Here is a 25,565-nt window from a genome sequence, read left to right as displayed (position 1 = left end):
ATGACGCAACGTCGTCGGTGAAGAGGGTCGTTAATTGCCGCCATTCCGAAGGTCTGTGTACGAATAAGCTGATCCGGCACATCTGCACAGTCGGTTGAGCCTCGGTGTTTATGTAGTACGGTATCGAAGCGAGGGCGGGAACCGACTGTTTGCCTCGACTCGATATGGTAATGCGTTCGAGTTGCTCCTCGACTGGTAGACGTCAGTTTGATCGATACCCATCGATCGGTGTTAACTTAATAATGTGAATATTAGGCATCACGACGGACAACGGAGGCTGCAAACGAACTGTTCGAATGTGCCGCAACTCACTTCAACTCCGATTGGCTTTTTCGGATACCGTTATCGTCCCTCCATCCACCTACGGAACAAACGTCTTCTCCCCACAGCTCGTACCTACACCACTTCGGCTTCCTGCAATAACCCGATATTGCTTCCGCCCAATCAGGAAATAATATATCACCGACAAGAGACTCGAGTACAATGGAACGTCGACGCTCATTCGTCGCTCGTCTTATATACTGCCCTCCACGAGGATGACCTCTCGCCGTTTTGCCCCCGGACAGCATGCGCTCGTGTTGTCGTCAAACACTGGATTGAGCGATTTCTTTCGGTTAGCCTGAAAACTTCCAGCGAAATCAGGACTATTTGGAAGACTCCATAAACAGATGGAATTGATCTTTGAAGAAATACTTGAACGAACAGCATTCGCGGTATCCAACCTCATCCATTCCGAACGATCGAGACTTCCGATCGTCCAAACCCCGAAACCAGTTATAATCTTCAAACGCGTCCAAGGTGAACTTTCCTTCGGGGCCATCGGGGCATTTTTCCGACCGGGAAGTTGAACGCTGGTCCCGGTTCGAATCCTTTGACCTGCACGTAGCGCGAGTACATGCATATGTATGGGTGTATAATCAAGTGTCTCCACGGAGGACTGCAGCAGACATTCTGGCGCAGAGCCCAGGCACGGGACAATGAACATGCGAAAACAAACACGAGTCAGGCTCGGGTATCACAGGGGAAATGGGCAGAGAAAGAAATAGATAGCGAGAGGGAGAGAGAAAGAGAGAGAGGGAGAGAGAGAGAAATGAAGAAGAAGAAGAAAAAAACCGCAGTAAGCTCTGCGGCGGAGGTATTATACATAGGATATATGACCGTTGAAAGCCGTCCGCCAGGCTTTTGTCCGTTCGGTTCGCACTGAAAAATTCCGCTCTGACGGTTCTACATAACTGATCCAAGTATGGTGATGGAGAGAGAACCGTAGGTCTCTGTGTAATCGGTTCGAGTATCGAAACGCGACGAGATCGATCGTTGATTATGAAGTGTGACACCACTGACGGTGAGAAGCTTGATCGATCACTTGGGTGTTTAGAGTGTTTCTTCGTCACGTTGTCATTGATAAGAGGCGTACTTGCTAATATGCCATCGAAACAGGACCCGTGACGAATCGTTCCGAGTTCAAAGTCCACCGCAATTATGGCGAGTGTACGACTGCAGTGTAACCGAAACTTGTGAGCTCAGTTCGTACTGTCCTGTGAAGAGAAATTGAAGACGAGACTGTTGAACCCTTCCTCCTCGGATCTCGTGGGAACGGAACTCCATAATAGGACAATGAAAGTTCGAAGGAATTTGTCCAGCGATACGAAGTTTGCCACCGTACGTTATACGTACCGGGTCTCTTTCTCTCCTGACGAATGCTTGTCGACCAGCGCTGTGATCGAGCCGTACCGTTTTCTTCTAAGAAAAGTTGCGGAATAGCGCTATGGCCGCGGTCCAGGGGTCGGAAAAGTTGGACAGCTGGAAGTAACGCTCTATTATACACTGTCGGAAAAACGTCCGGACGAAACTTTACTCTCGTACTGTTATAAACATAACACCGGACATTTTTGCGTCGACAGGTGTGACCAATCATTAGGACCAGTTCTCATCCCGCAAGTCAAATCTAGATGAATTATGAAATATCGAATAGCGAAGATAACGAGTTCGGTGTTGATGGTCACGTAGCTGAATCGCTGAACGTCTAAGAAACTGTATCGTCAGTCTTTGAACCCCAGCTGTGCAACTTTGAGAACATGCGATTTTGTTTCTTCTCATTGTCAGTGCACAGTTGGACATATACCTGCAGGGTTATGCAGGAATGCTGGGTGATCTCAGCTTTGGTAGATCTCGTGCACGATCAACAGACGCAAGAGTAAACAGCACGTGCAAATTTCAAGGATCTCGTGCTCCGAGAAACATCCGAGTCTGAGATCTCAGCCGTGACAAATGTCACCGTCTTGTTGGGCAGCTATGATCAAGTATATCCAGTGAGATGACACGAAGCAGGTTATTCTTGATGACCTTACGCTGCAAGTCTGCCGGATCAAATTCGCTTACCGATCACTATCCGATTCTGCGAGTGTGTCGAGAGAACACTGGGGATATGTGACCACATCAAACGGTACTAATTGGCCCACCCTTTATACCTAGTAATCCAGCCACCGACTAACTACTTTCCCAGAATTCATCAGCTTTTCATCTTTCGCTAAGAATCAGCTCACCCAGGGTACAGGATTTAAGCGTCCGGTAATCGGCGCCGTGTGTTTGGATTACCCAGGAGCATGCATAATGCGAGATCGAGTGCCGATCCAGCGCAGAAGCAGCGTCCAGGTCACTAATTAGGAGGATTTACGATTCGGTGTACAAGAGAACGTGTTTGGAGCAGGAATGGTGCCTGGAGGAGCAGCGGATAACCGGAATCAGGTGAAACTCGGCACGGTGTTTGTCCTGTGGGAAGCCGGACGACGTGACGTTCGACATACAGGGAAGTCGAATACGGTAAACTTTTCTCAGCACACGTGGGTTCGGGAAACAATGGAGTCTTGTGTTGTGGAAAGGCTTGCTCGTGTGCCTGGTGCCCCGAGCAAATATCCCATCATCCCTGCGTCCCGGGCCTTGGCAAAGACCCGGACCTGAGCCCGCAGTCCTGGTTCAAAGTGCGTACGACTAACCACGACCCACCATGACCCAGGGGTCCGCCCCTGACCCTCTGGCTCTTTTGACGCGCGCCGACCGTTCGCCATGGGGCTTTTAAAGCGCCGTCCGAGTTTCCGTCATACTTGTTCTCTTCGCGTAGGGCATAACGATAGTCACCGTTGTTAACGAACCTGCTCGCCAGGCATGATGTCGGTTGTCACAAACACACCGTGGACCGTATTTCGATCGTTTCCTTGGCGCCCACGACAAGATTCGACGAACAGCGCAAGCCTAAATGAAACCAATGACACAGTTTTTGACCGAATATAAGAGGATGAGGAGTAACGGAAGCCCGCGGGAGATCATGGAACCCTGAAGGTGACTTATGGCGGCTTTTGGTCACATTACTCCAGCCTCCAGCCTCCGTGCAGGTTATTGCAGAAGACCTATTTACAATTGTCTTGTAGAGCTTGGTCCCGCGTCGAATGCAAGTCCAAATAAAGCCGTCGTTAAATCGCTGAACGTTCGGGCGGCACAGTGTGTTTCTACACGAGGTAGACTCGTGTCGTTTAATAGTAACTACGCGTAGGTACAGCGGCGTTGGGATCTCAAGAGAAAAAGCCCGTCGGTTGTCACGGCGATAAATCATAACCCAATATACCAGGACGGACCAGCCGTCGTTCACGTTTCAAAAGAAATCGGCTGCTACACCGCAAAAAACGTCTAAACCACCTAGCTGCTTCCTTTATTTCGAACTCGGGGTCGCCTTGACGCGTGATCAAAGATAGGAATTACCAGTCGCGAAAGTAACGTTGAGGGTGCAGAATTTTTAACAGATTGGAAATAACAGGGAGAAGCTCGCTGGGTTGATGATCTATCTGTTAAATGGGTGCTCCTTGGTCTCCTCTTCTATCATCTTCTCACGCTCCGTGATAATGGACGGTCAGGTTTGAAACGACAAGCCGGTAAGTCGTTCCGAAAGACCCCTGAACTCGAGGGTCGATATTGTTCCTAATCAGGATTCAAATGGGCAGACGCGTAGACGGTAAAAAAAAGTTATCAATTTCTCAGGAACGTTGTACGCTTAAGAGTATCGAGATGCTCGAGCGTAATTATCCCTCCACAACCAAGCCGAACCACTCGGAGAGAAAGAACGAAACTTTCCTCAAGCCTGCTTCCGAATGATTAAACGATGATCGAGGACTACTCCAAACATTGAGCGACACTTTTGTATCGACAAATTCTCCGACCTTGTATTACATACTATTATTCAATAGAACACCGCTCGAGAAGGAGAGTGATGAGGATTAAAGTCAGGAATTCAATTGTATCTGGGCATCGCGATTGCCGGCCAACAGACCACCTCCTTTCAATCCGGGATCAAGTCGATAGATAGACCGTTTGACCGGGACTGTAGGCGTACCTGCCTAGCCATTCAGGATGAAGGGTACCTCGTCGATACAACGTTGGACCATTCGGTGGATCGGTAGACCTTCGATATTGTACAACAAAAACGCGTAGCGAGCTATTAGCGAGGAAACTTGAGCTGGTTTGATTGATAGATCGTTTATCCCAAACAAAGACGCTGCACGCCCGAAGCCTATCTATCATTAAACTTTTATTCAATCTTATTAATTAGCGAAGCCTGTTATACGGGTGCGCTGATAGAACCTTGTAGAAGCATGATTACCATTCGCTCTACCCGCAGTGCACTTGCCAAGATGTGTTAAGCCTCAGAGAAGAAACGTCTTGCACGAATTCAGAGAAGCGTCTGATAGCCGATCTGATGGAAATATCCTGACAAATTTCACTCGAGACTCACCGGTAAGGATGCACTTTGGAACTTGGTGATTCCACGCGTCGTCGAGGCATGTCAGGACCCTGTGTCCAACGAGTTTGTGGCCTGGCTCGCAGGAATAGATCGTCTGCAGGGATCCCGAATCAAGGACACGCTCCTTCACGGAACCCCATTTCGGAGGTTCCACCGATGGACATCCTCCGAGAACCCCTTGAAATAACAGAAACGAAGACATAAATGCATCGTGAAAAAACCGTGAAACATCACGAGCCAAAAATGAAGATAAAATGTTTTTCTCAATTAGGAATAAGTCTTAGTGAAGTCATTTCAGAAGCATTTTGCTCTTGTTCAATGTCGATTCACCCATTCAACCACTGATTGTTGAACAACCTTCGGGACCGCGAATCTGCAAAGTTATACAAAATTTCTGGACAGATGTGAGCAGACTTTCGGAAGCAGAGAAGCCAGCTGATCCGACCGAGGGGATCAACTTGTGCGTAGGTATTAGTGGAGGAAATTGGAAGAAGTACGGAATGGTAAATTGGGAATTTCTACGGGTTGGCGGGTTGGAATCGATGAAATTACCTCATCAGCCGCCGTAGGCCGAGCTTAAGCACTTCACCTCGGTCACCCAACGAAGTCACGAACCCTGACCAAACACGTCCGATGCGAAATTAGTAACGCCTCTGCCTAAACATTGGTTGGACATGGCTTTCAATCTCGGCACGGCGCATCTGCTGATCATAATTTTATTTTCTATTCATTTCTGGTCCCATTTTTTCCACGACAAGAACGTTGCTGATAACGATATTTTTTCTTCTTATTTTCTAATTAGCCAAGATACATAAGTGTAGGTAATCTCAAAGCCAGCAGACAAAGGAATCAGGATGTTCCTCTCGTTACGAATCTCGTCTCTATTTTCAGCCCACCCCTAGATATCGATTAAATCGTGCCGCATGTTTCTCCCTCTACAACAATTAACGAAGAATGAATTAAATGACACCAAATGACTCATACGAAATTTAACGACAATTAAGTATGGCCTATTTTCGAAAGAATACTTGGTATTTTTTTTATTCCCTCTTTATTCGCCCTCCGTTTTTCTATCAAAGGACCTCGATTTGAAGAAATTAATTTTCAAATTATTTAAAATCGGAAAAGAAAAAGACGAGTCACGAATTTGATCTTGCATACAAATCAAATGAAAAAATGCATCAATATCAGTTATTCTATCGATTTTATTGTAAATGACGATTCGAGCTTTCGCGTTTGTTTCAAATAAGGAAAATCCCCCATTAGTTTCCCTTCTTTCAGTTCATAGGAATCCGTTATTTGGCAGCGAGGTTCCTTAATCGATTGCTGAGGGGTGTATCGACGTGGGCGACGCACCAAGCCTCAGCGGGTGGGAAGAACATCGTCGCCGGTTAGCAACATCTCAATTTTGTTAAAACCATGCACGCGCGCAATCTTGCGGTATGTTATTATCTGCACGATGTGTTCTCGTATAAAGATTTCATACTCGCGATGTGCGGACGTAACAAACACGTAGGAGAAGGCCGAGGGCGGAGACAAAAACGCCGTATTTCTTCGCCAGCATTTTATTACGTCGGTAGGAAACTCCCAGAAACCATGGCGTAGCCTTAGCCATCTGAACTGTGGTTAGTTGCCCCTGATAAAATCTCGGGCCAAGCCTTATTCGTAAAAGCCGAACGATACTCGGTGTCGCCGGTTCTTTTATTTATTTATTTTTTTATTTTTTATTTTTTTTTTTAACGAGAAAGAACAAAATCAAGGTAAGTAAATGAAAGAGAAACGAAAGTTATTCTGCGGTAACGTAACGATATATTTTTCTACAAATATCTCTTTGAAGTATATTTCTATGAAACGTCCTTTGAACGACGTATCATTCGCTATGAACTGAAAGGATTGCCAAAAATAAACTTTTTATAAACTTCTCTCAAACATATTTTGCACTCAAGGCTTGAAATAATCTGATTCAAAGTATAATACGTGACAATCTTTTACTCGTAGGATCTAATTTAATAAAATCGTATTGCCCCTTCAAATATAAAAATGACGTCATCGTTTTCGGCGGTGATTCAACATTGTAAAGGTTCTTAATTAACTGCGGTCACGTTTACATCGGAATATGTTTTTCACCCGTGATTACATAACCAGCTGTGAAGCGAGTAATTATTCGGTTTCGAACCGATAATTCATTGAACCAAAATTATATATGAATATTACCTTTTTTTACTTCTTCCTTTTATACATATATATGAGAACAAGTGATTATAAATTTAATTGATTCGGCCGATGGAGCGAAACTTTATTAGATTAAAAAAGAAGCTTTCGTTTTTTGTTGTCTAAAAAAGACTAGAGCCATGCAATTTTCCTTCAATCAATTAACTCGCGCCATTATTTCTATTAAACATATGAACGTTTGAACCTAAGTATTGATCGGTTGAATCAAATTAATGCGAGTCGACTCGTTGTTAACGATGTAATTTCAGTTTGGTGTTGTACAATTCCTTTGGCTGTGGCACAAGCTCGTTGACAGGGTTCAGAATCCGCCGGAGCCTCGAGGGCAGAGGGAAAAGCAGCCATTATCCGCGTGTAAACAATTGTGTGCGTGTGAGTGTGTCTGTATCGTAGACACATTGTGCAGAGGCGTTTTTCCTTCCGCAGTTGAATTCGCAAGCATGCGAGAAGAGAGGAACTCGGAAGGAATTACCTGACGTTTGTTAAGTAAAACTCTGCATGCAATCACCCACGCAAATCGATGCTAATATTTCATACAAATTAATTAGACTCTTGACTGATTGTCTGAAGATTTTGCGACGTAACCCTGAGAGATTTTAACGAGCAGGAAAAATCAACTCGTCTGAAAGGATATTTCCTGAAACTTTTCTCCGCTGTTTACCTTTCATATTTGCCGAAATAACAACTTTTAACATCAATTAGAATTTCTATGTTGTAAGAAAGGAAACGAAGCGAACACAGCCGCTTGAAATTCATATCAATGTTTTATTCCGGCAAAGTGCACGAATCAAATCTTAATTAGAAAGATTCGCAACGTTTAAAATCAAGATCAACAAAACTTTGATCTGTTCTCGAGATATCGTAAAATACAGAAAATAAACTCGAATTTGATACATTAGAAAAAGAAAATTCTTGAACATGCACTTCTTTGATTGAAAATGACGGCACAGTTTCAATTAAGTTTGTTTTAACGAGATAAATATTTATTTGTATTGATGTAATGAAAGACTGTTTGGTTGGATTGAAAAAATTAAATTGCTTTAACGAAATTAATTTATTTCGGGCTCCCGATGAAATATTTAGCCGATTTTACCTTATTTTTCCTTGCATACGTTAAGCTCGCAGATAATTAACTCAGCTCAAATAAATACCGATTGCTTCAATTAATTCTTCTTCTTTTCGTTCGAACAAATTTACGATTTTCACCTTGTAAATCATTTTTGCGGTTACATCGCAATTAACTTATTTCCGTAAAGAAAGAGAAGTTTCTTAATTCAACTAAATAATTCTTCATTACGTAGTTAGGTACAAGAAAGGACTTGCTTATGTGAAAGTGCAAGATATCACGGCACCAAGTAAATGTAAATTATTTATTATTCGTTCGAATCTGGAGAATTTTTTTCTCAGTGCACTGAACATGGTTAGAGATTCAATTTCCTAGACCTCAGTAATCGTCGAGTTATATCGAAAGCTTCAATTTCAGAGGTGATTGTCTCGTACAACTTTCCCTTTTTTGCTCTGAATGTACAGAAGCGATAAGGTGAGTAAAAACGAACGGATAAAAAAAAACAAGAACACTAAATTATGGGGCAAGGCTGAAGTTCCGAATTTAAAAAGAATTATCATAATTCCGAACGTAAAAATATCGAAAATCCAAAACAACGAAAGATCAAAGTGGTGAAATTTCACAGAGCCATAAATTCACGGAATTGAAAATCTTCAGATTTAAAAATTTTACTCATTTTCGCAATTTTGGAACTATGACTTTTCGGAGTTGTGCCGTCTCAGCATTTTGTCCATTCGGAATTTTGAGCGTCACGTTTCGGACCACTGAAAACTTTTATGTTTCGACAAGATTTGATTTCTTCAAGCTTTGCGATGAGAAAATTCGGAATTTGGGTATTTCGGAACTTTTCAAATTCATAATTTCAACCCCGCCCCCTAAACGATTATGTCAAGATTTGAAAAGCGATATTCAGGTTAATGGACTTGAAATTATACCAAGCATCTCTTCTCACGACGGTAAAAATAGACTAAAACCGCAAATTCAGTTTTCGGGTCAGATGCACGGTTCGCTTCTCCCCAAGATGAGGGATATTAATGCGTCGTTTAGGGCGGTCTAATCGCGTGCGAGAAATTCGTCTGACACAAGGAGACAGGATATGGGCAGCTCTAAACGAATCGGCTGGCTTTCGGAGCCGTTACACGATAGGTTTACATACCCAGGCTTAATTTGGAAAACATGATTAATTGCCGCAAGTTTTTACCGTGCGAGCTGGTTAATGAGCCGCAGTTACGCAATTCAACTATCGGAATCTGTTGCGGGTATTCGTATTGCCCTCCAGCCGCAGCAGCAGCTTCAAGCGAGAGTTTGCGGCTTCGGAATTTCCGCAAATCCTGCAAAAGCAGCAGCTGATGCGCCCGGATCGGGATGACGAAATCCTACAAATTCCCGCATCGCTCCGCTGGACCAGTTACAAACGGATATTCAACATTGTCACCGCCTGCGAATCGTCGTCTCGTTTGTACGCCGAATGATTCCGGCTCAGTGCGCCGAAAATTAATTAATCCGAAATGTAACGCACGTCCACTAATCCGATCGTTGATCTGCTTATTTGTATTATTTTACCACTTTTTATCACTGTCTACCTCGGTGCTAGAAATCGACCATCGTTTTTTAGCTCGATTAGCTGCCGCGAGTAATGCAATTAATGAATCTGAACAGATTCGAAAAACACGAGCTGATACATCGACAACAATTTGAGACGAGAACGTTCTAACCGATTAAGCTGTGGCAATTTCTATCCAAATCTAATCTATTTCGAAGAATTATTTTCCCTGATATCTTACGTCACGATGAAGCCATTAAGAGCAAACGTACCTAATCGTTGGTGAACGTCAGCGTAGTAAGTAAAACGAGTCGAAGAACATCAGAATTGGATGAAGACACCAGAGTTTAATCGTTTTGAATGTTCTGGTTATAAAACCGTCTCTTAAATTGTTGATATTCTAGCTGTTTTAAACGGTTTACCTCCAACTTCTGATTCAGATCCGATCGATTGATCTTTAAATTGGAGTGATCGAAACCTGCACATGGTTTCAAACCATCAACGCGAAGTGATTGAGGATTTTCAGGACCTGTACAACAATTCTTTTCTCTGACTCGTCTCGATGACTAGTAAAAATCGTTCCTTGCTTGCCTGCACCGAGTCCTTCCGAAGTTTCCCACTTTTCGAGTAAAATACCACTCGGCGGATGCCCATTTAAAAAGTAAAGAGGTCGGCATAACCAGCGCCAAGAAGGGCAGACGCTCGTTCGACCGTGGATAAGATCGTTCCTGACTAATATCTCAATTTCGACGGATATGAGATTTGAGGGGACCAGTGCCACTGTCAATATTTGATCACGACTCGAAACCTGCGCCATTACTGTACCATTCGAAAGGATATAACAGGTGTAACGCACCTATGTAGGTATGCTTGTGTCGTACGACGCTTTTGAAATCGAGGATACCTTGGAAGATTGAATCGGGGCGGGGTTGAAGTTCCGAATTTGGAAAGTGCCGAACGTGCATAATTTTGAATTATTTGATGGTGAAACTTGAAGTGGAGGTATCAAACTTTGAAGAAACAACGAAGCTTCGAATGGTCGGAAACCTGACGGCTCAAAGTCCCGATAGAGAAAAGCGAAAACAAAGAAAGATAGAAGTGATAAAATTTCACCGAGCCAGAAATTTACGGAAATGCATATCTTCTATTATTCGGAATTTAGGTGTTTCTGATTTTTTAATTTTCTCATTTTCGCTTTAATCTTTCGTCGAAGTTTGATTTCTTTAAGCTTCGCCACCAAAAATTCGAAATTTGGGACTTTCGGAATTTTTCAAATTCGGAAGTTCACTCCCACCCCATTGAATCCCTCCCACAATTTTTTGACAATCCGAACGATTCAAACCGACTTTTTTAAAACCTGTCCGATCCACTCGTTCTTCGACTTACTTTTTCGAGAAAGAATAGTAACGGATACTAGACTTTCCGGCAACAGCTAGAAAATTAATTTTCATTTTCTACCTAGAACTGTATTTTTCGATTGTGGTAAAAAATGAAAATAGTTAAGGACTGAGCGGTAACCGGAACTAACAAATTTCTTTCAGTTTGAGGACTATAACGCTCCCTCCGAAGTCGAAAGAAGGGCGTCCAATTCGGGCGTTTCGCGTTTCGGGTTTACGATATTATACTTCGAAGGAAGTTGAACGCGTGCCAGAAAGAGGCGTGCATTCGTCGACAGGATATCGTGGGATTTGAGCCACGTGTGGCTTGCGGGAGTGAAAAGTAAGGATGAAAAAGAGGGTCAAAGCGCGCGTCGCTTGCCTCGAAGATGAGATTTCGACCACATCCTGAAACGAAGAGCGCGGTCTCTAGTAATTTCTGCACCTAAGAATCAAGCTGGAGAGGAATTATTCGGGTGCTGCTCGCTGAGAACGAACCTCCGAATCAACTTTGCGCTTTGCTTTCACCAGATATTTCTATGCAGAATAACCGGAAGGACTCGGTAAACAGGAAGAAGAAGAAGAAGAAGAAGAAGAAGGAGAAGCAGGGTCAGGATAGGAACATGGAGCTGAGCAGGTTTCCGTCCAGTCTACAGAAACTTCACGAAGATTCTAATCTTCGAATGTACGGCGAATTTGTTGTCGGGAACTTTGAATCGCGGCGAGCGAAATTCAGGATAAGTTATAAATGCGTATTGTATCCAAAATTCCTGTGAAAAAAACAAAACAAGAAAAAAAAAAAAAAAACAACATGTAATATGAAACGATAAGAGCAATCAGCAGAATTAATTACCGGTTTCAAATTTTAATCGAATTGGACCGCTCTGATGCAATATAATTTGGTCCCGTTCGAAGGGTTTGATGGTATAATTTGATATTAACGATCAAATTGAATATTGATTAATTCCGCCGGCCATTTGATGAGAAAATATCCGTAACAAAAATCCGATATAATAAGAAGAGAACGGAAATTAATTCGAGTTTAAATTGTTTGTTTGGGATAATATAATACAAGAATATCCGTTTAGCTCTTTGAGGCAATATTTTCATAAGCTTGAGGTTAAAAGCAGCCCAAGGTTTTACATTGTTTTATTTACGATTTTTCTTTTTTCGTTTATCTCGCTAAAAATTTCTTCAATATCGATTCCAAGCAGAGCGCGAATCTCGACTGCAAGATGAGTAAGAAAAAGGAAAAACAAAGGAAGGAAAAGGGAGCTGTTCGGGATAATTTCATCCAAATCTTCAATCTCCTCGTTGACATCACAGAGCATCGTTTTACAGACCGTAAAGCGTAACTTAAGACCGGCGCGGATTACCTGCGGAAATCCTTGCCGAGTAAATCCGAAGCCAAATATGGCATCACCGCGGCTGGAATCTGCTTCGATAAAAAAGCTTAGATAACAGCTGCCATCGTTCGTCAAGGAGTGGAATATTTTTCAGTGGCGGATTCATTCCGTGGAAGACCCTGAAATTAAAACGTCTAATCGGAAAGGATATTAACTATTCATTCCTTACGTCTCTCACAAGCCGCGTGGGATTTGGCTATTTTTATGAGCATCGTAATAGCTTAGAAACGTAACTGTACATGGGCGAAATAAACATATAGACTTGTGTTTGTGTCTTTTTTTTTTTTTGTTTTACGTTCTTTGTCGTGAGGTTTAATATCTGATCATATTACTTGGCTCGAATTTTTAAATTATTCATTCAAACCCGTTGTATCAGTCAATATTTAACTTCTACATCGGTCGCAATTTGTTTGCCTTCAGCTTTCACGTAAAATTTGTAACTTTATCGCGAATTGAAGAATTATTCTGTGATCGAGAATTTTTGAAAATTATATCGGAATTCCTGTACTTTTCAATTTCGTTTGGGTAACAGAGGATAGACGGCTTTTCCTGTTTCTCGATACTTGAAACTAATACGAGTTATTGAATTAGACTTAAATTCGGTTCACCTTAGAATGATGATATTCCTATTGCCATGCGGTATAAAAACAAATTGATTCCAACACAGGAAACGGAGTGTCATTGAACTGACGAAAACCTCGTTGGTCTTCGTGATTTCAGAGGCGAAATGTGGGAGTCCGGGTATAGATATGCATACTTAGATCTTACAGGTCTAAGAAAGTGTGTGCGGAAACTGGTGTTAAACATACGCAAAAGCGTTAGCGAGCACGTGTACTTTACGAACCTTCGTAGGCAGTTGAACAGCGTCGAATTGAATTGCTAATTCAAATCCATTCAGTTTTATATCCTGTATAGACTCCCACGATTCTAATGATTTCATCTTTCGAAAATAACACTAGTCAAAGAGCTGCAAAATTTCCTACGCCAATTTACGACATTTATTACGATTATAAATTATTTTATCGGCTCGTTTTGCGGATATTATACATACGATTAGTGGAAATATCCACGGTGATAAAACACGGAGAATCTCGAAATGTCGGTTAGGTAAAAATTCAACCACGTTAATCGAGTAAATTATCCGAATACTTATTTTCCAATGTATTTAAATAAAGCTGTGTAGTCATTGTTAAAAATTTTGTCAAGTAAGAAATGTATATTGTTTGAAAAACGGGTTTTTACTCGTCTTTGCAGAAGCATGATCGAGTGTACAGTCTGAATAAAAAAGAGTAAAAAGATAGACGTAAAAAAACCGTGACTAACCCCAAATAAGTTGAATTCTATCGAAGCAACAACTGCTTAGCCTTAGCGATGAATGAATGAAGATTTTAATCTGACAAATTTCAGCCGAGAGTGATTAATAGATTCAAAGAAATTACACGCTTTCCATAAACATACAGTTGTGTAAAGTATGTGTAAAAAAAATTATCTATTTCGAAACGAAATCAGTAAAATTGTAGTTAATAATTATATAATTGCCGTACGGTCTTGGCACTTTAATTGCGCGTTAAAATTTGCGACAAATTTCAATTTCTTCGAGTATAATATTCAACCGAATCGACGTCAGTTCCACACTTCAAGCGATCGAATAATCTCACAGTTCCGCTACAAAATACTCTCGATAATTCTAGGATCTGACATCTCGGCCTTTGGCTGTAATTTTTTCCACTCTCCACTGTCGCATAGGCTTCTAAAATCGTAATCCAAAAGTAATATCACATCCCCAGAACTGGTCGCCGAGCTTCTAAAAATTTTCAAAAATATTCAGCTTCAGATTCGACCGATTGAAATCCAGCAACGAATCCTGCGATTATCGGCATCGTTATGCTGTAAGAATCTATCGCGATACAGCCGAGTATCTCACGGCTTCGTGATCATTCGGCTAGCAAGAAAATACACGAGCGAGCTGCTCGTATTACTAAATCAGATGTTAAATCTGCGACTCAAATTACAGAGCTGTTCGCGAGGCGATAGGTGACCCCATGCACTGCGGTATGAGTAATAGAGCTGCTTCCGAAACATAGCCGGAGGGTGTGATGATACTGAGGAATCTTGTTGTGTAAGAGGCTGCTGAAACCATTGACACTAGCGACGTGAACAGTCGCGAGGAATGCCGAGACCGCATCTGCGAACTTGGCGCGGCATTCCACAAACCCAAAGGAAAAGACATTCCAACGCGACAACTAATCGTCTCCTTTGGTGGATTCGGATTTCTTCGCTGTAAAGAGACTTGCCTCTAGGTATTATCGAAAGGAAAAAAAACGGAACCCTTACGGGAACACTTTCTTGTCCGTCCGTCAGTCAAGACCCTTTATCTCAAGAACGGGTTGAGGTGTCAAGTTGACATTAACGTCAAACATCAAGGTCCGCGGTCCCTTGGAGGTGTAAAAAATCCAAGCTTCCAAGTCAACCCAATCAAAAGATACGGCCATTTATGTCTAGTATTTTGATCAAATAAAAATCTATAGGGCACTTTCGGTTTACCTGGAATCGTGAAATTTGGAGAGAGGCAAGGTCTCGTAGCACAATTGAAAGAAAAAGTCCGAAGATAGTTAATTTGTCGACATGTGTCGCATGACTTCCTTGGCGCGAGACTCTACTTAGTCTTTTGACGAGCAATTTCTGGCTCAAGCAATTCGTCGGAGTTTTTTTTATTATTTTTGGTTCATTCGAGTAACTTCATGCGACTTCTACTCGTTCACGATCACTTTTTCTCGATGTTACGGAGTGTCCAATCATCGTGTGACAAGAATTTCGCTCATCCAGTACTCTCCAGTGTAACGTAAGAAAGTGAGAGAGAGAAGTAGATTGAGAAAGAATTCACAGACTGCCATCAATCCGTACCGAATTCATCGAGGTGGCGTATAAGGTTGGTTTATTCTAGTGACAAATCGAGGAATGTTTCCTTCAGGGTTGAACTACCGTCAGCTTATATCTCTAGCAATTTACGAGTCGATAGCTTGAGTGAGACATTTGGAGCAGCAATGAACGATATAACGTATGACATTTGAAACAAGTTGCGTGTAACGTGTAATTGCTCTTGCCGTCAGAATGGGGTCGCGCGTAAAGCTCGGAGTGTGGGATCATTAAGGGCAATAAGAAAGCGGTAAATCATAGTTGAAATAAAAGATCCCTACTTTATCGGTGAGTTAACCTTTAGACACTGTGGTCTGCACTCTGTCCTGACACCAATGATCATCCGCGACATATTATTCCAGACGTAAGTGCGGACAACGGTGAATTGGAATTTGGTTAGTTGCGATCGGATAGATTTGATGACCTCGTTTGATTCGTCAAATCAATGCAGGAATATGGGAATCATTTACATCTTGCTCCTCGCTTACGGTTCCATCTCAACACCAACCGCTTGTGTGTACGTACATTTAACGACCGTAACAATTTCGGAAGTTCTTTTCGTATCGGGTCAAAGTACGCGTTATAGACATGCGCAAATGAATCGCCGCACTCGTAATTAAAGTATACCGGTTGATCGAGTTCGACAGTTGGCAGTGTGAATTATGGCAACGGGGAATTCCTCGACAATTTGTTTTATCGCCTTCCGTGCAAACAATGTCGACGAATTGACCCTAATTTGATGCTCGCTCAGCTAGCCCAGTACCCTCGTTCTAGTAATTTGCATCAAATGTCGCGAAGCTTTGTACGCGTGAAATAGAAAGGGACTGTTGGCGTCAGGCTAAATGACCATCCGACGCCTCGTGTATCGCACGTTTCGTGTTACGCAAAAACTAAGGCTGATTATTTTTCACAACTGAGACGTGAAAATAGGCGACTTCGGCTTATTATTATTTTTGTAATTAGTGCCGGTTGGGAAATGGCAAACCATTTCTTCACCGGGGGGAAAAACGGTTTTTACCCCACTAGTGGAAAAATATTTCGCCACTAGTGGGGAAATGGTTCGCCATTTCCCAACAAGCACTCATTCTTTTAAAAATAGGATTTTTCTTCATTTTCAACAGATGGCCAAGATTGATTAATTTTTTACATTTTTTATGTTGTTCCCGGTATTTCGTCATTTTATTATGCGTTTCTCGCGCCCGTTTTTCGTTCGTTAAAACTTTTGACGTCTTTCATTGACGAATCAATTAATTTGTTACTCTGTGCTTCGGGAGAATTCAACAATACCGAAGCGCTGCACGTACGTTCAATAATGCGGTAATAGCGTTTTTTTCTGAAGACATGACTTTTCGACAGAGAAACGTAACTCAGTTTTCCTGAAAAACAAATTCCTTCGCGAGAAAAAGAGAAAAGAATCTTGAACAGCGAACTACCCGGTATATTAACCGCACTCCTCGCTTCGAAGGATTCACAACGTTTACAGTCCAGTCAAAAAAAAAAAAAAAAAGTGAAATGAGAAGATCACGTAATATTTTCGAGGTTCGAAACGAATGACTTATAAATTACTTTCCAATTTAAATTTTGTTGAAAAAACTACCCCCGATTGCTAGTAAGAACAATTTTTTCTTTTCTCGTCATTTTACAACGTGAAATTTAATATAAATAATGTTTTATCTGTTATCGCGTAAGCGAAAGTCGAGTCTTATTCTGAAAATGTAGCGGATTAAACGTGAAACGAAGCTGGTGGAAAATTCGCTCCCTTTCCGCAGAGCAGTTTGACTCGTACATTTTCACTTTGCGGGTTTTGATGCCGCCGGTTTTCGATCCTCCGGTCGATCCTTCCGCCGACTCGTTTCGAACCCTGTTACCGCGCTGCACGAAGCCTCAGACAACGTTTTTCCATTTGGCTCAGAGCAGACGCGACTTGCATCTCACCGTGAATTTTTCACGTGCGGATAAATCGCTCGAGGCGGAAGCCGCGCGCGTATGAGGTGTCGAAGTATGTATTTCGTAACCTCTGTAAACGCCCGTGAAATTCAACATCGAATTTATCTCTCACGATCATTTTCCCAAACATTTTTCAGATATGTATTAAAAATTTCTCCTTCATTATTATTATCCCTTTTATTTTCCACCGACGAATTTTCATCGCATACAATTCTGACCTACGTGGTTAAAGCGATTTCACACAAAATGTTACGTACAACGCCCCGTTCAAATGTTACTTGACGCTGATTTTTGCAATTTTTGTCTCCCCAGGAATTTTTTTTTTTTAGAATCATATTCAAATACATTTTTAGTGTATTTATCAACGGATGTGAAATATTCTGCTGTCACGTAAAATTCTACGTTACTTTAAAGTAACGTAACATTTATGTTCAAGCCCCCCCCTCCCCCCGTCTTCTTTCCTAGCGTTACGTATAATTTGAAGTAATTAATCACAGTAGAAAAATATAATATGTAATTTGAGCTAATTAAATTATAACGTTCCGTTATAACTTATCATTACGGTGTGAATTGTTTCAATCTTGTTTAGATTTTTTCGCGTTGCAGAATAACAGCCGAAAGCTTCGCAGGTTAAATTCAATTCGCAATGCGAACATTGAACGTTCAATGATTTCCGCTGACAGGGGGAAGCTGTCGGTAAGCATTGTTGTTCAGAGATTGTTCGATGCACACGCAGACGGACACCGGTAATGAAATCAAGTCGTATTAAATCGGATCTGGCCCTGTCGAGATCAATATAGATCCTCCGGCGTTGATTAATAATCATAAGTTCGTGGCCGCGGTCACGTTCCTCGCACGGAGCTTGTAAGCCGCATAATTTTTCACAAGCCTCGGCACAGTTCTATCAAATTACCACCCGCAATCCAGCGGTAAAGAAATCAAGTCACTAGGTTAATATAATACGTTATACATCATAGTAGAAAGTCTGCACAATTTTTTTTTAATCTTCTTCAATTGTCAATCTAATAAACGTAAAATCGCTCTGAGCTGGTTGATTCATAAATTTTTCACACTGCTTGCGATGATACTGCCACAAAAACGAATTAATCGGTATTAAAAATCGAAGAGGATTTTCCTAAATATCGGTAGAAAGGGTTATTTTTCAGTCAGAAAATCCTGTTTCCAACATTATTCCAACTGTGGCAATTTTTATAGTCGCGTTCTTGACTATTTCCATTTTTTATCACAACCGAGAAACATGGTTGTAGGTGTAAAATGAAAATTAGTTTTCTAGCTGTAAATAGAAAGACAAAAATTTTTTTATAGTATTTTTGGCTATGGTAACTCGTACTATATTTTGTTTTGTAACTATTACGATAATTTGATGTTGATCCACGGATAAATTGACGTTAAAACTTTATTCGAACAAAAAATTTTGCTACTTAATCAATCAGATTTAATTTAGCAACAACCAAGAAACTTAATCATACCGACAGTCATAATCACACCAATCAGTTAGCTGCGCCACATTTTCTCGTAATTCCAACGACATTTGAAGAGGAGAATTAAAAAAGGCTACAAGTTTATGTATATATATATATATATATATATATATATATATATATATATATATATATATATATATATATTTCGTTGAGCGGTTATTTATTAAAATTTATTAAAACGGAAAGAAACGTTTTGTCTCAATTTTGAAAAAGACTTTTATTTCAGGCACTTAGGCAGCCTCTTTTAAACTTGTATCTCGAAGCTACCGATCATTTGACTAGAATTTTCTGGCGTACCGTAACGAACGAAATTTTTCTCAGCGCGGCGTAACGTGGAGGCCCGATTCTCGAACGGCAGCACTGGCTCTTCCGATCTGTTAATTCATGATTGATAACGTGATGAAAATATTCAAGTCAGAGGCTCGCGGCGAGTGTAATAACGCGTGTAACCAGCCGGATTGTAGCCGAGGCTGTCGGTTCCATCGTGAGCAATGCACAAAGCCCAGGCCCTCCATCATTCGCGAGACAGCTGTAATTAAGCGTGCCGATCACATACCGCACAAATTACCGATTCAATTAATACCGGGGCATCTTAAATTATTCCCCAATTGTTTTGATAATCTTATTCCTTGACTTCCGCCCAATTACTCCCTCCTCTGTCTCTCTTCAAACATTCAAACTCGGCCGGGCGTAATTTTTTACGGCTGGGTTGGGTTGATACGGGATGAAAATATCTCCGATATAAGTAGAATCGTCCGTAGAATATAGACGCAGAGGTAAGATTTGTTGAAGTTGGCAAATTCGGTGAAAGGAGTCTTTTTTTTTAACGTCCCGTTTTTCTGTTTTTTTAGAGAAAAAAGGAAGTTATTGCGATCACCCCGGAAATGAAAAGTTGAGATTTCGCTATATCACATCAATTCTCCTTAATGGTAATAAATTTTTATTATTCTTTTTTTCTCTATGAACTTGGAACCTGCAGTGTGAGAACGAATAGTTCGAGGGCTGGCTCATGGCCTGTCTAAAGCCACTTGTCTTTGTACATTTATTTTTTGTTATTATTTATTCTTTTATTCAAAGAAATGTCATCTGATTCACCAAAATAACCAACGGATAGCAATGTTTTTGGTCATGGAGTGAAACCACACCTTTATTGCAATGAATAAAAAAAAAAAAAAAAAAACTCTTTTCCTTTGGAAGACGGGTTCTCGAAACAAAGATCGAAGAATTTGCTTCCTGTCCCGTTAATTGCAAAATCGAGATGCTTGTGCATTCGAATCGTTACTGTAACGCACGACGATAATATACTTTTCAAAAACGTGTTGCGGTATCCGCTGATCACGAGCAATGTCAAAACACGCGCCTGTCTCTAGTTTCACGCGGTATTCTCGAGAAACCGCAGAGTTAAGTCTGGACGAGCAGACCGCGGATTCAATTTGCAGTATAAAAAACGAAGAGAAAAAAAAAACAAAAAAAAAGACACGGAATCAGCCAGTTCCACGTGATCGTGTATGTTGTAAATTTTATTATGGCTAGTTTCACATACATGCCTCATAAGATCGCAGGCCTAGAGGCTGATTTTTCGTCACATGCAAAGAGAAGTGTCAGGGTGACGCCTCGTTTCTTAGATTTATCGGGTTAACTATTTTACCAACTGCATTTGAATACAATACGATCCAACTTTCACCCGCTATCGTATATTGTTATAATATGTGTAACGTGTGTTACTATTATTATTATTATTATTATTATTATTATTATTATTACAAGTTTCTTTTTTTCTTCTTTCCTTATTAATTTCTCGCGCTTAAAAAACATAATACATATTTCATATGATATTTTTTTGCGTATTAAACAATACCTCGTAACAGGTATGTACCTACTTCTAGTCGAGTTCGGGAAGCGAGAAAAAGTTAAATTTCTCAGAAATCAAAGCAGTCCTAAAAAGCAATTAAATGTCTGTAAATTAATAATTGATCTAACTTCGGGTAATCCGCGCGCCGATATTCCAGTAATTAAGAAACTCAACGGTACCGCCGTACGTTATTGATAAATTTTCCAAACGCCCGAAGCGTGTTGTAATTCGGTGGATATTTATTATTCAAGAATATACCGAGGTTACAAAAGTTCAATACAATACCGACAAGATTGACGGCATAGTTTTTAAACATGCGTAGAGAAAAAAAAAAAAGAAAGAAAAAAAAAGAACGCAATCAACTGCAAATTCGAACGAAATCAGCCATTAATCATTTGTTTGATAATTTTGCGTTTACCGTTTCACGATCGACCAACACTTTCCACTCGGTTATTTCAATTTTATTTACTCCGACCCTTTGCCCGCCCTCACGCGAATTCCAAAGTTTCAATTTACTCAAACTGCCCAATAATTTCCTCAAAACTATAAAACCTCTCTAAAAATAATATCACCATAATAACACGGCTCGCGTATACCGGAAACGTTTAAAGTGCAAAGCGTGCTTCCTGAAAAGCGATTTTCAACTTTTGACAATCAATCCACGAATAGCGACTAATTTCGTCACGGGCGGCGTTAAATCCGAAAGCAGTAAGCTCGTGTATAATTGCATGTGAATTGCGGTACGATGTAAAGAGGGATGTAGGTGTATGTAGGGCGGGGACGAGGGGCAAGGAGAATAGGAATTTAAAACACCCGCGACTGAGAAATAATCACGCGGTGTTAATCTCGATGCGAGGAAATGGCAGGGAACCCGTGTGCCCGTTGTTTAATACCAGGCACGTGATTCGAAGCCGATGGGCTGCTGCAGCTGGACCAGCAACCGTCGGGTCATGGATTCAATTATGGGCGCGTCGTACGTTGGCGCCTAGCTGCAACGGTGCCACCGAGGAATATGGCTAATCATATTGTCCTATAATTAGATTTGCGCAATTTCTTTCTAGAGAGACGCACGACGGTTCGCTTTCCTTCCTTCCTCCCTTTTTTAGAGACAAATTTCTAATTCCAACAACCGTACAGTCCTTAACTGATGTTTTTATGACAGCTTTTTTTTTTTTTTTTTTTTACTTTTTCTGAATCGACCAATAACTATCCTTAATTTCTCTCAATTCTCCTTAACAGTAATAATTTTCCTTCACCTGTGTTTCGTTCGTCAAGTCCTTGACTGTTATTTCTGTTAGCTTTGTTCGTTGATTATTAATTATCCTTAATTGTCCATAGTTTTTGTCCTTAAAACCAGTCGTGTACCTAATTGATAACCGACCTTTACTCACCTTTAAAGTTATAATATTTGTTTTACAGTTTTATCCGCAAGGTTCTTAACAATTGCTTTCATTAGCTTTGTTCATCAATTATTAATAACCCTAATTATACTTATTTTTCCTTAGTGTTTGCCCTTCTTGTCCTCAACTTTTTCAATAATCCCCCTTGAAAATAATAATTTTCCAACACAGTTTTGCCTGGTAAGCCGTAAACTGTCCTTATTATTTTGACTGGTTTCGTCCTTAATTGATAGCTGTCTTCAATTATCCTTATTATATCCTTGAAAACAATTGTCCACAATTCTTCTCTTTCTAGTCCTAACCAATACTTTTCTCACCAGTTTCCTCCTCGATTAATAATTGCCATTAATTATCCATATTCGTCGCCAATATTCCATCAGTAATTGTACCGACTGGAATTTCTTCGAAGCGTGGGCTTCCTCCTCCATACCGGATCTGTAATCGTTGTTTTCCCTCGCAAGTTTATCATACCCTAGATACGAGGTGTCTGGTCCGCAGTTTCATATGCAGTTAACGAACATATGTTTACAGGCATTACAGCGACAAGAAGTCTTGAGATTGCCTCTACGTACGACCTAAGTTCATACAACCGATGCGGGGTTACGAACAATGCCTCTCGGAGCGTAATTCACTGCGGAATTGTTCCCAGGTCGGGTGAATCCGTCGCATGAAACTATAATAATCATCGCCAACTTGCAACGGCTCGGCGAGGAGATTGAGGCTGTTTGTAATCGGAAAATAATCGTGTTACAAAGTGAATTTGAAAAATCGTTCTTGGATTTAGGTGCTTAATAACAAATATAAAATCTGGTAAGTGACTTGTGTAAATAAATTTGTAAATAAAACCATTTAAAAAAACATCGAAAAATCATATCCTTGTATCGCGTTAATTAACGTATTAAGCTTGACTTTGAATACCGCGTCTGGCTTAATCACCGAAAACATTATCTTCTAATGGGAATTTCCGCAAGGCTGCAGAATTGCAATAATTCCAGACAATGGATTATACATTTTACGATATTCCGTCACAGAAGGATATTATATATATAATACAAAATAATGACGCGTGATGAAATCCGGTTCCCCTAAAACGAAGCAATATTATCTAATCTACACGGTTTGTATTTCAATATATCGCAGATAAAGTTAGCTCACGAACCGCTGGAATGAATGAGATGAAGCTGTTCAAAGATACATAATACATTGTGTGCAACCTAGGATGCGGCCTTTGGGAACAGAGGTCGAAAAAATGCTCTCGAGCCCTTCTCCTGGCGTGTGAAGGAACGATAAGAACCCATTATCAACGAACCGATGCTGCGAGGAGCCGGGAATAAAGAGAAAGCAGGAAAAGGGTCGGTCCAAATACCGAGGAACGGAATTTGAGGTATAATCGTTTGGCAATAAACGAAATCGTTGCAATTACATTGAATGAAAATCCTGGCATAGTCTCGTAATTTCGGAATATTATTTCCCGCTAATTAGAGATTAACAACAACAACAACAACAACAACAACAACAATAATAATAATAATAATAATAATCACTTGGCAGAAATTCGATGTTATATTAATATCTGTTACCCGACGTCGCGGTGCTATTGTTATAATACACTTTCGATTATTGTCATCGAATCGTGAGCAATCGCGTGTTACGAAAGTTGATTATCGGTGAGGGAAGATGTGAAATTTGAAAAAGAAAAAAACAATGAAAATAAAAGATCCGTAAAGGCAGCGGCGCGTCTCGAGTGGCCTGTCAATTCGGAGCCTGGCTGTTAAGCTGGACCCAGAGTACGTATAGATTTAAAGAGATTGTCAACGAACAGCCATGGCCTTCGGCGACGCTTATTCAACTACCGTTTCTTTTTGTCTCGAGTTATCTTCTTTTTCCTTCACTTCCCCTCGTATCTTTTTTTCCGTTCTCCTTCGTCGTCTTAATTTTCTGCTTTTACATACACATATATATATATATGTATACATATGACTCCGTATATAGCGCGGCATATGTAAATCACCGTAACGCGTACGCGTCGCGGATGTACTATACTACCATCGACTGTCGGCTTCTCCTGTCCGTTGCAAAGATGAGGGTAAATTCATATTTCGACAGCCCTGTGTAGGTTAAAATGGCTCTTCCGGGCAAGGCGCCACGCTTCGACGTTACACCGTGTACGTATACATATATGTTAAATACATATGCGGCGAAATTATTCAATTACATGCATATTGACATTTTTTTTATACATGTATCGTTTACCTGTACATTCACGTTTTACGGTACCTTTCTACACGTGTTATGCACAAACCCATGTGTGTACAGACGGTCTAAAGAGAGAGAGAGAGCTTTCAGAAATTTCGCTGAGAGGTTTCAATTTTTAATGGGATCAATGAATCGTTGTATGGACAATTCGGTTGATGTGCAAGTCTTTCAAATTGCCAGGTGTTGAATTAGTTAAAAATTTTGCCTCGTTCGCTCTTCGATCACTGACGTATCTGCAGAATAACCTATGTTCCCGGCTTACAGAAGTACGTCGCGATTCTATTCATTGATTTCAGAATAAGAAAATCGCGAAGGAAAACCCGATATGTTATCAATGATAAATTCATTAGACCTTCTTTCTGGCTGACTAATTTTCACAAACAATTTTACGGTTAATTGTCGGAAATTTTCAATATTTTTGGAACAAAAATATTCGAGGTGCGAACGTTTCCTCAAAAATTTCAGGCCGTAAACAGGCTCAAACATCGTAAACAAAATCGGACTGTAATTGCGTTGAAACATTTGTAGACGAGTCACGCGTCGAATGCGGTTCAATATGATAATATAGCCGGTAAAGGTAACAATTTTTTATTTTTTTTTTTTTTTTTTTGTTCTTGATAATTAAAATGCAAATGCAGTGAACTTGACCGCATGACTGAATGTAGCCATAGAAAATGAACGGTATCGAGTTGTATGTACGGATTGCCACACACGCGTCAAACAATCAAAAGCCTTACAAACGTGCTTATCGTATGACGATACGTATTGAAAACTTTTATCACGGCGAAGGTTCGAGCTTATTCGAAGAGTTAAGAGTTGTTCAGAGAGAGAGAGAGAGTAAACTTTTACCCGTAACTTAAATATATCGTAAATAATTGCAAGGGTATGTGTATATATATATATATATATATATATGTATATTCCGTCGAATAAAAGAAGTTCCAAAAGCTCAGAGAGACCATCCAACTTTCGCCTTACCCCCGTTTATTCAATCAAATTTTCATTGAAAAACTCGCTGCAGTTTTGGAACTCTTGGAAGAGTTTTTGTTTCTTTTTTTTTTTTTTTTTTTTTTGTTCGTTGGTAAAAAATTCAGGAAAAAAATCAACTTCGGAAATCGGAAGTAAGCGAAACATCCAATTTTCAGTAGCACGGACAGATCCATTTCCACTTCTTGGAATATTGATCCTCGAACAAATAATATATATACGAGTATATACCCATGCGAGGCAAAAATTTCCGACAGCTTTCATCAAAGTTCAGAGAAAACTTTTCTCGAGGA

At 40.6% G+C, this 25,565-nt stretch overlaps 1 protein-coding gene across 1 annotated transcript in view; it reads right to left on the bottom strand.

Annotated features, from left to right (window-relative positions):
• The window catches only part of LOC107222047 (fibrillin-3-like), a 63,151-nt gene that overhangs the window by 33,323 nt on the left and 4,263 nt on the right, over positions 1-25,565 (bottom strand). Inside the window, exon 2 of the mRNA XM_046732151.1 lies at positions 4,781-4,966. Coding sequence (XP_046588107.1) covers positions 4,781-4,966 — 186 coding nt within the window. The remainder of the gene's footprint in view (positions 1-4,780; positions 4,967-25,565) is intronic.

Source organism: Neodiprion lecontei, chromosome 2 (genome assembly GCF_021901455.1).
Source record: "Neodiprion lecontei isolate iyNeoLeco1 chromosome 2, iyNeoLeco1.1, whole genome shotgun sequence".
NCBI classification, from domain to species: Eukaryota; Metazoa; Arthropoda; class Insecta; order Hymenoptera; family Diprionidae; genus Neodiprion; species Neodiprion lecontei.
The sequence above is the reverse complement of the archived record's forward strand: the minus strand, read 5'-3'. Positions and strand labels throughout refer to the sequence as shown.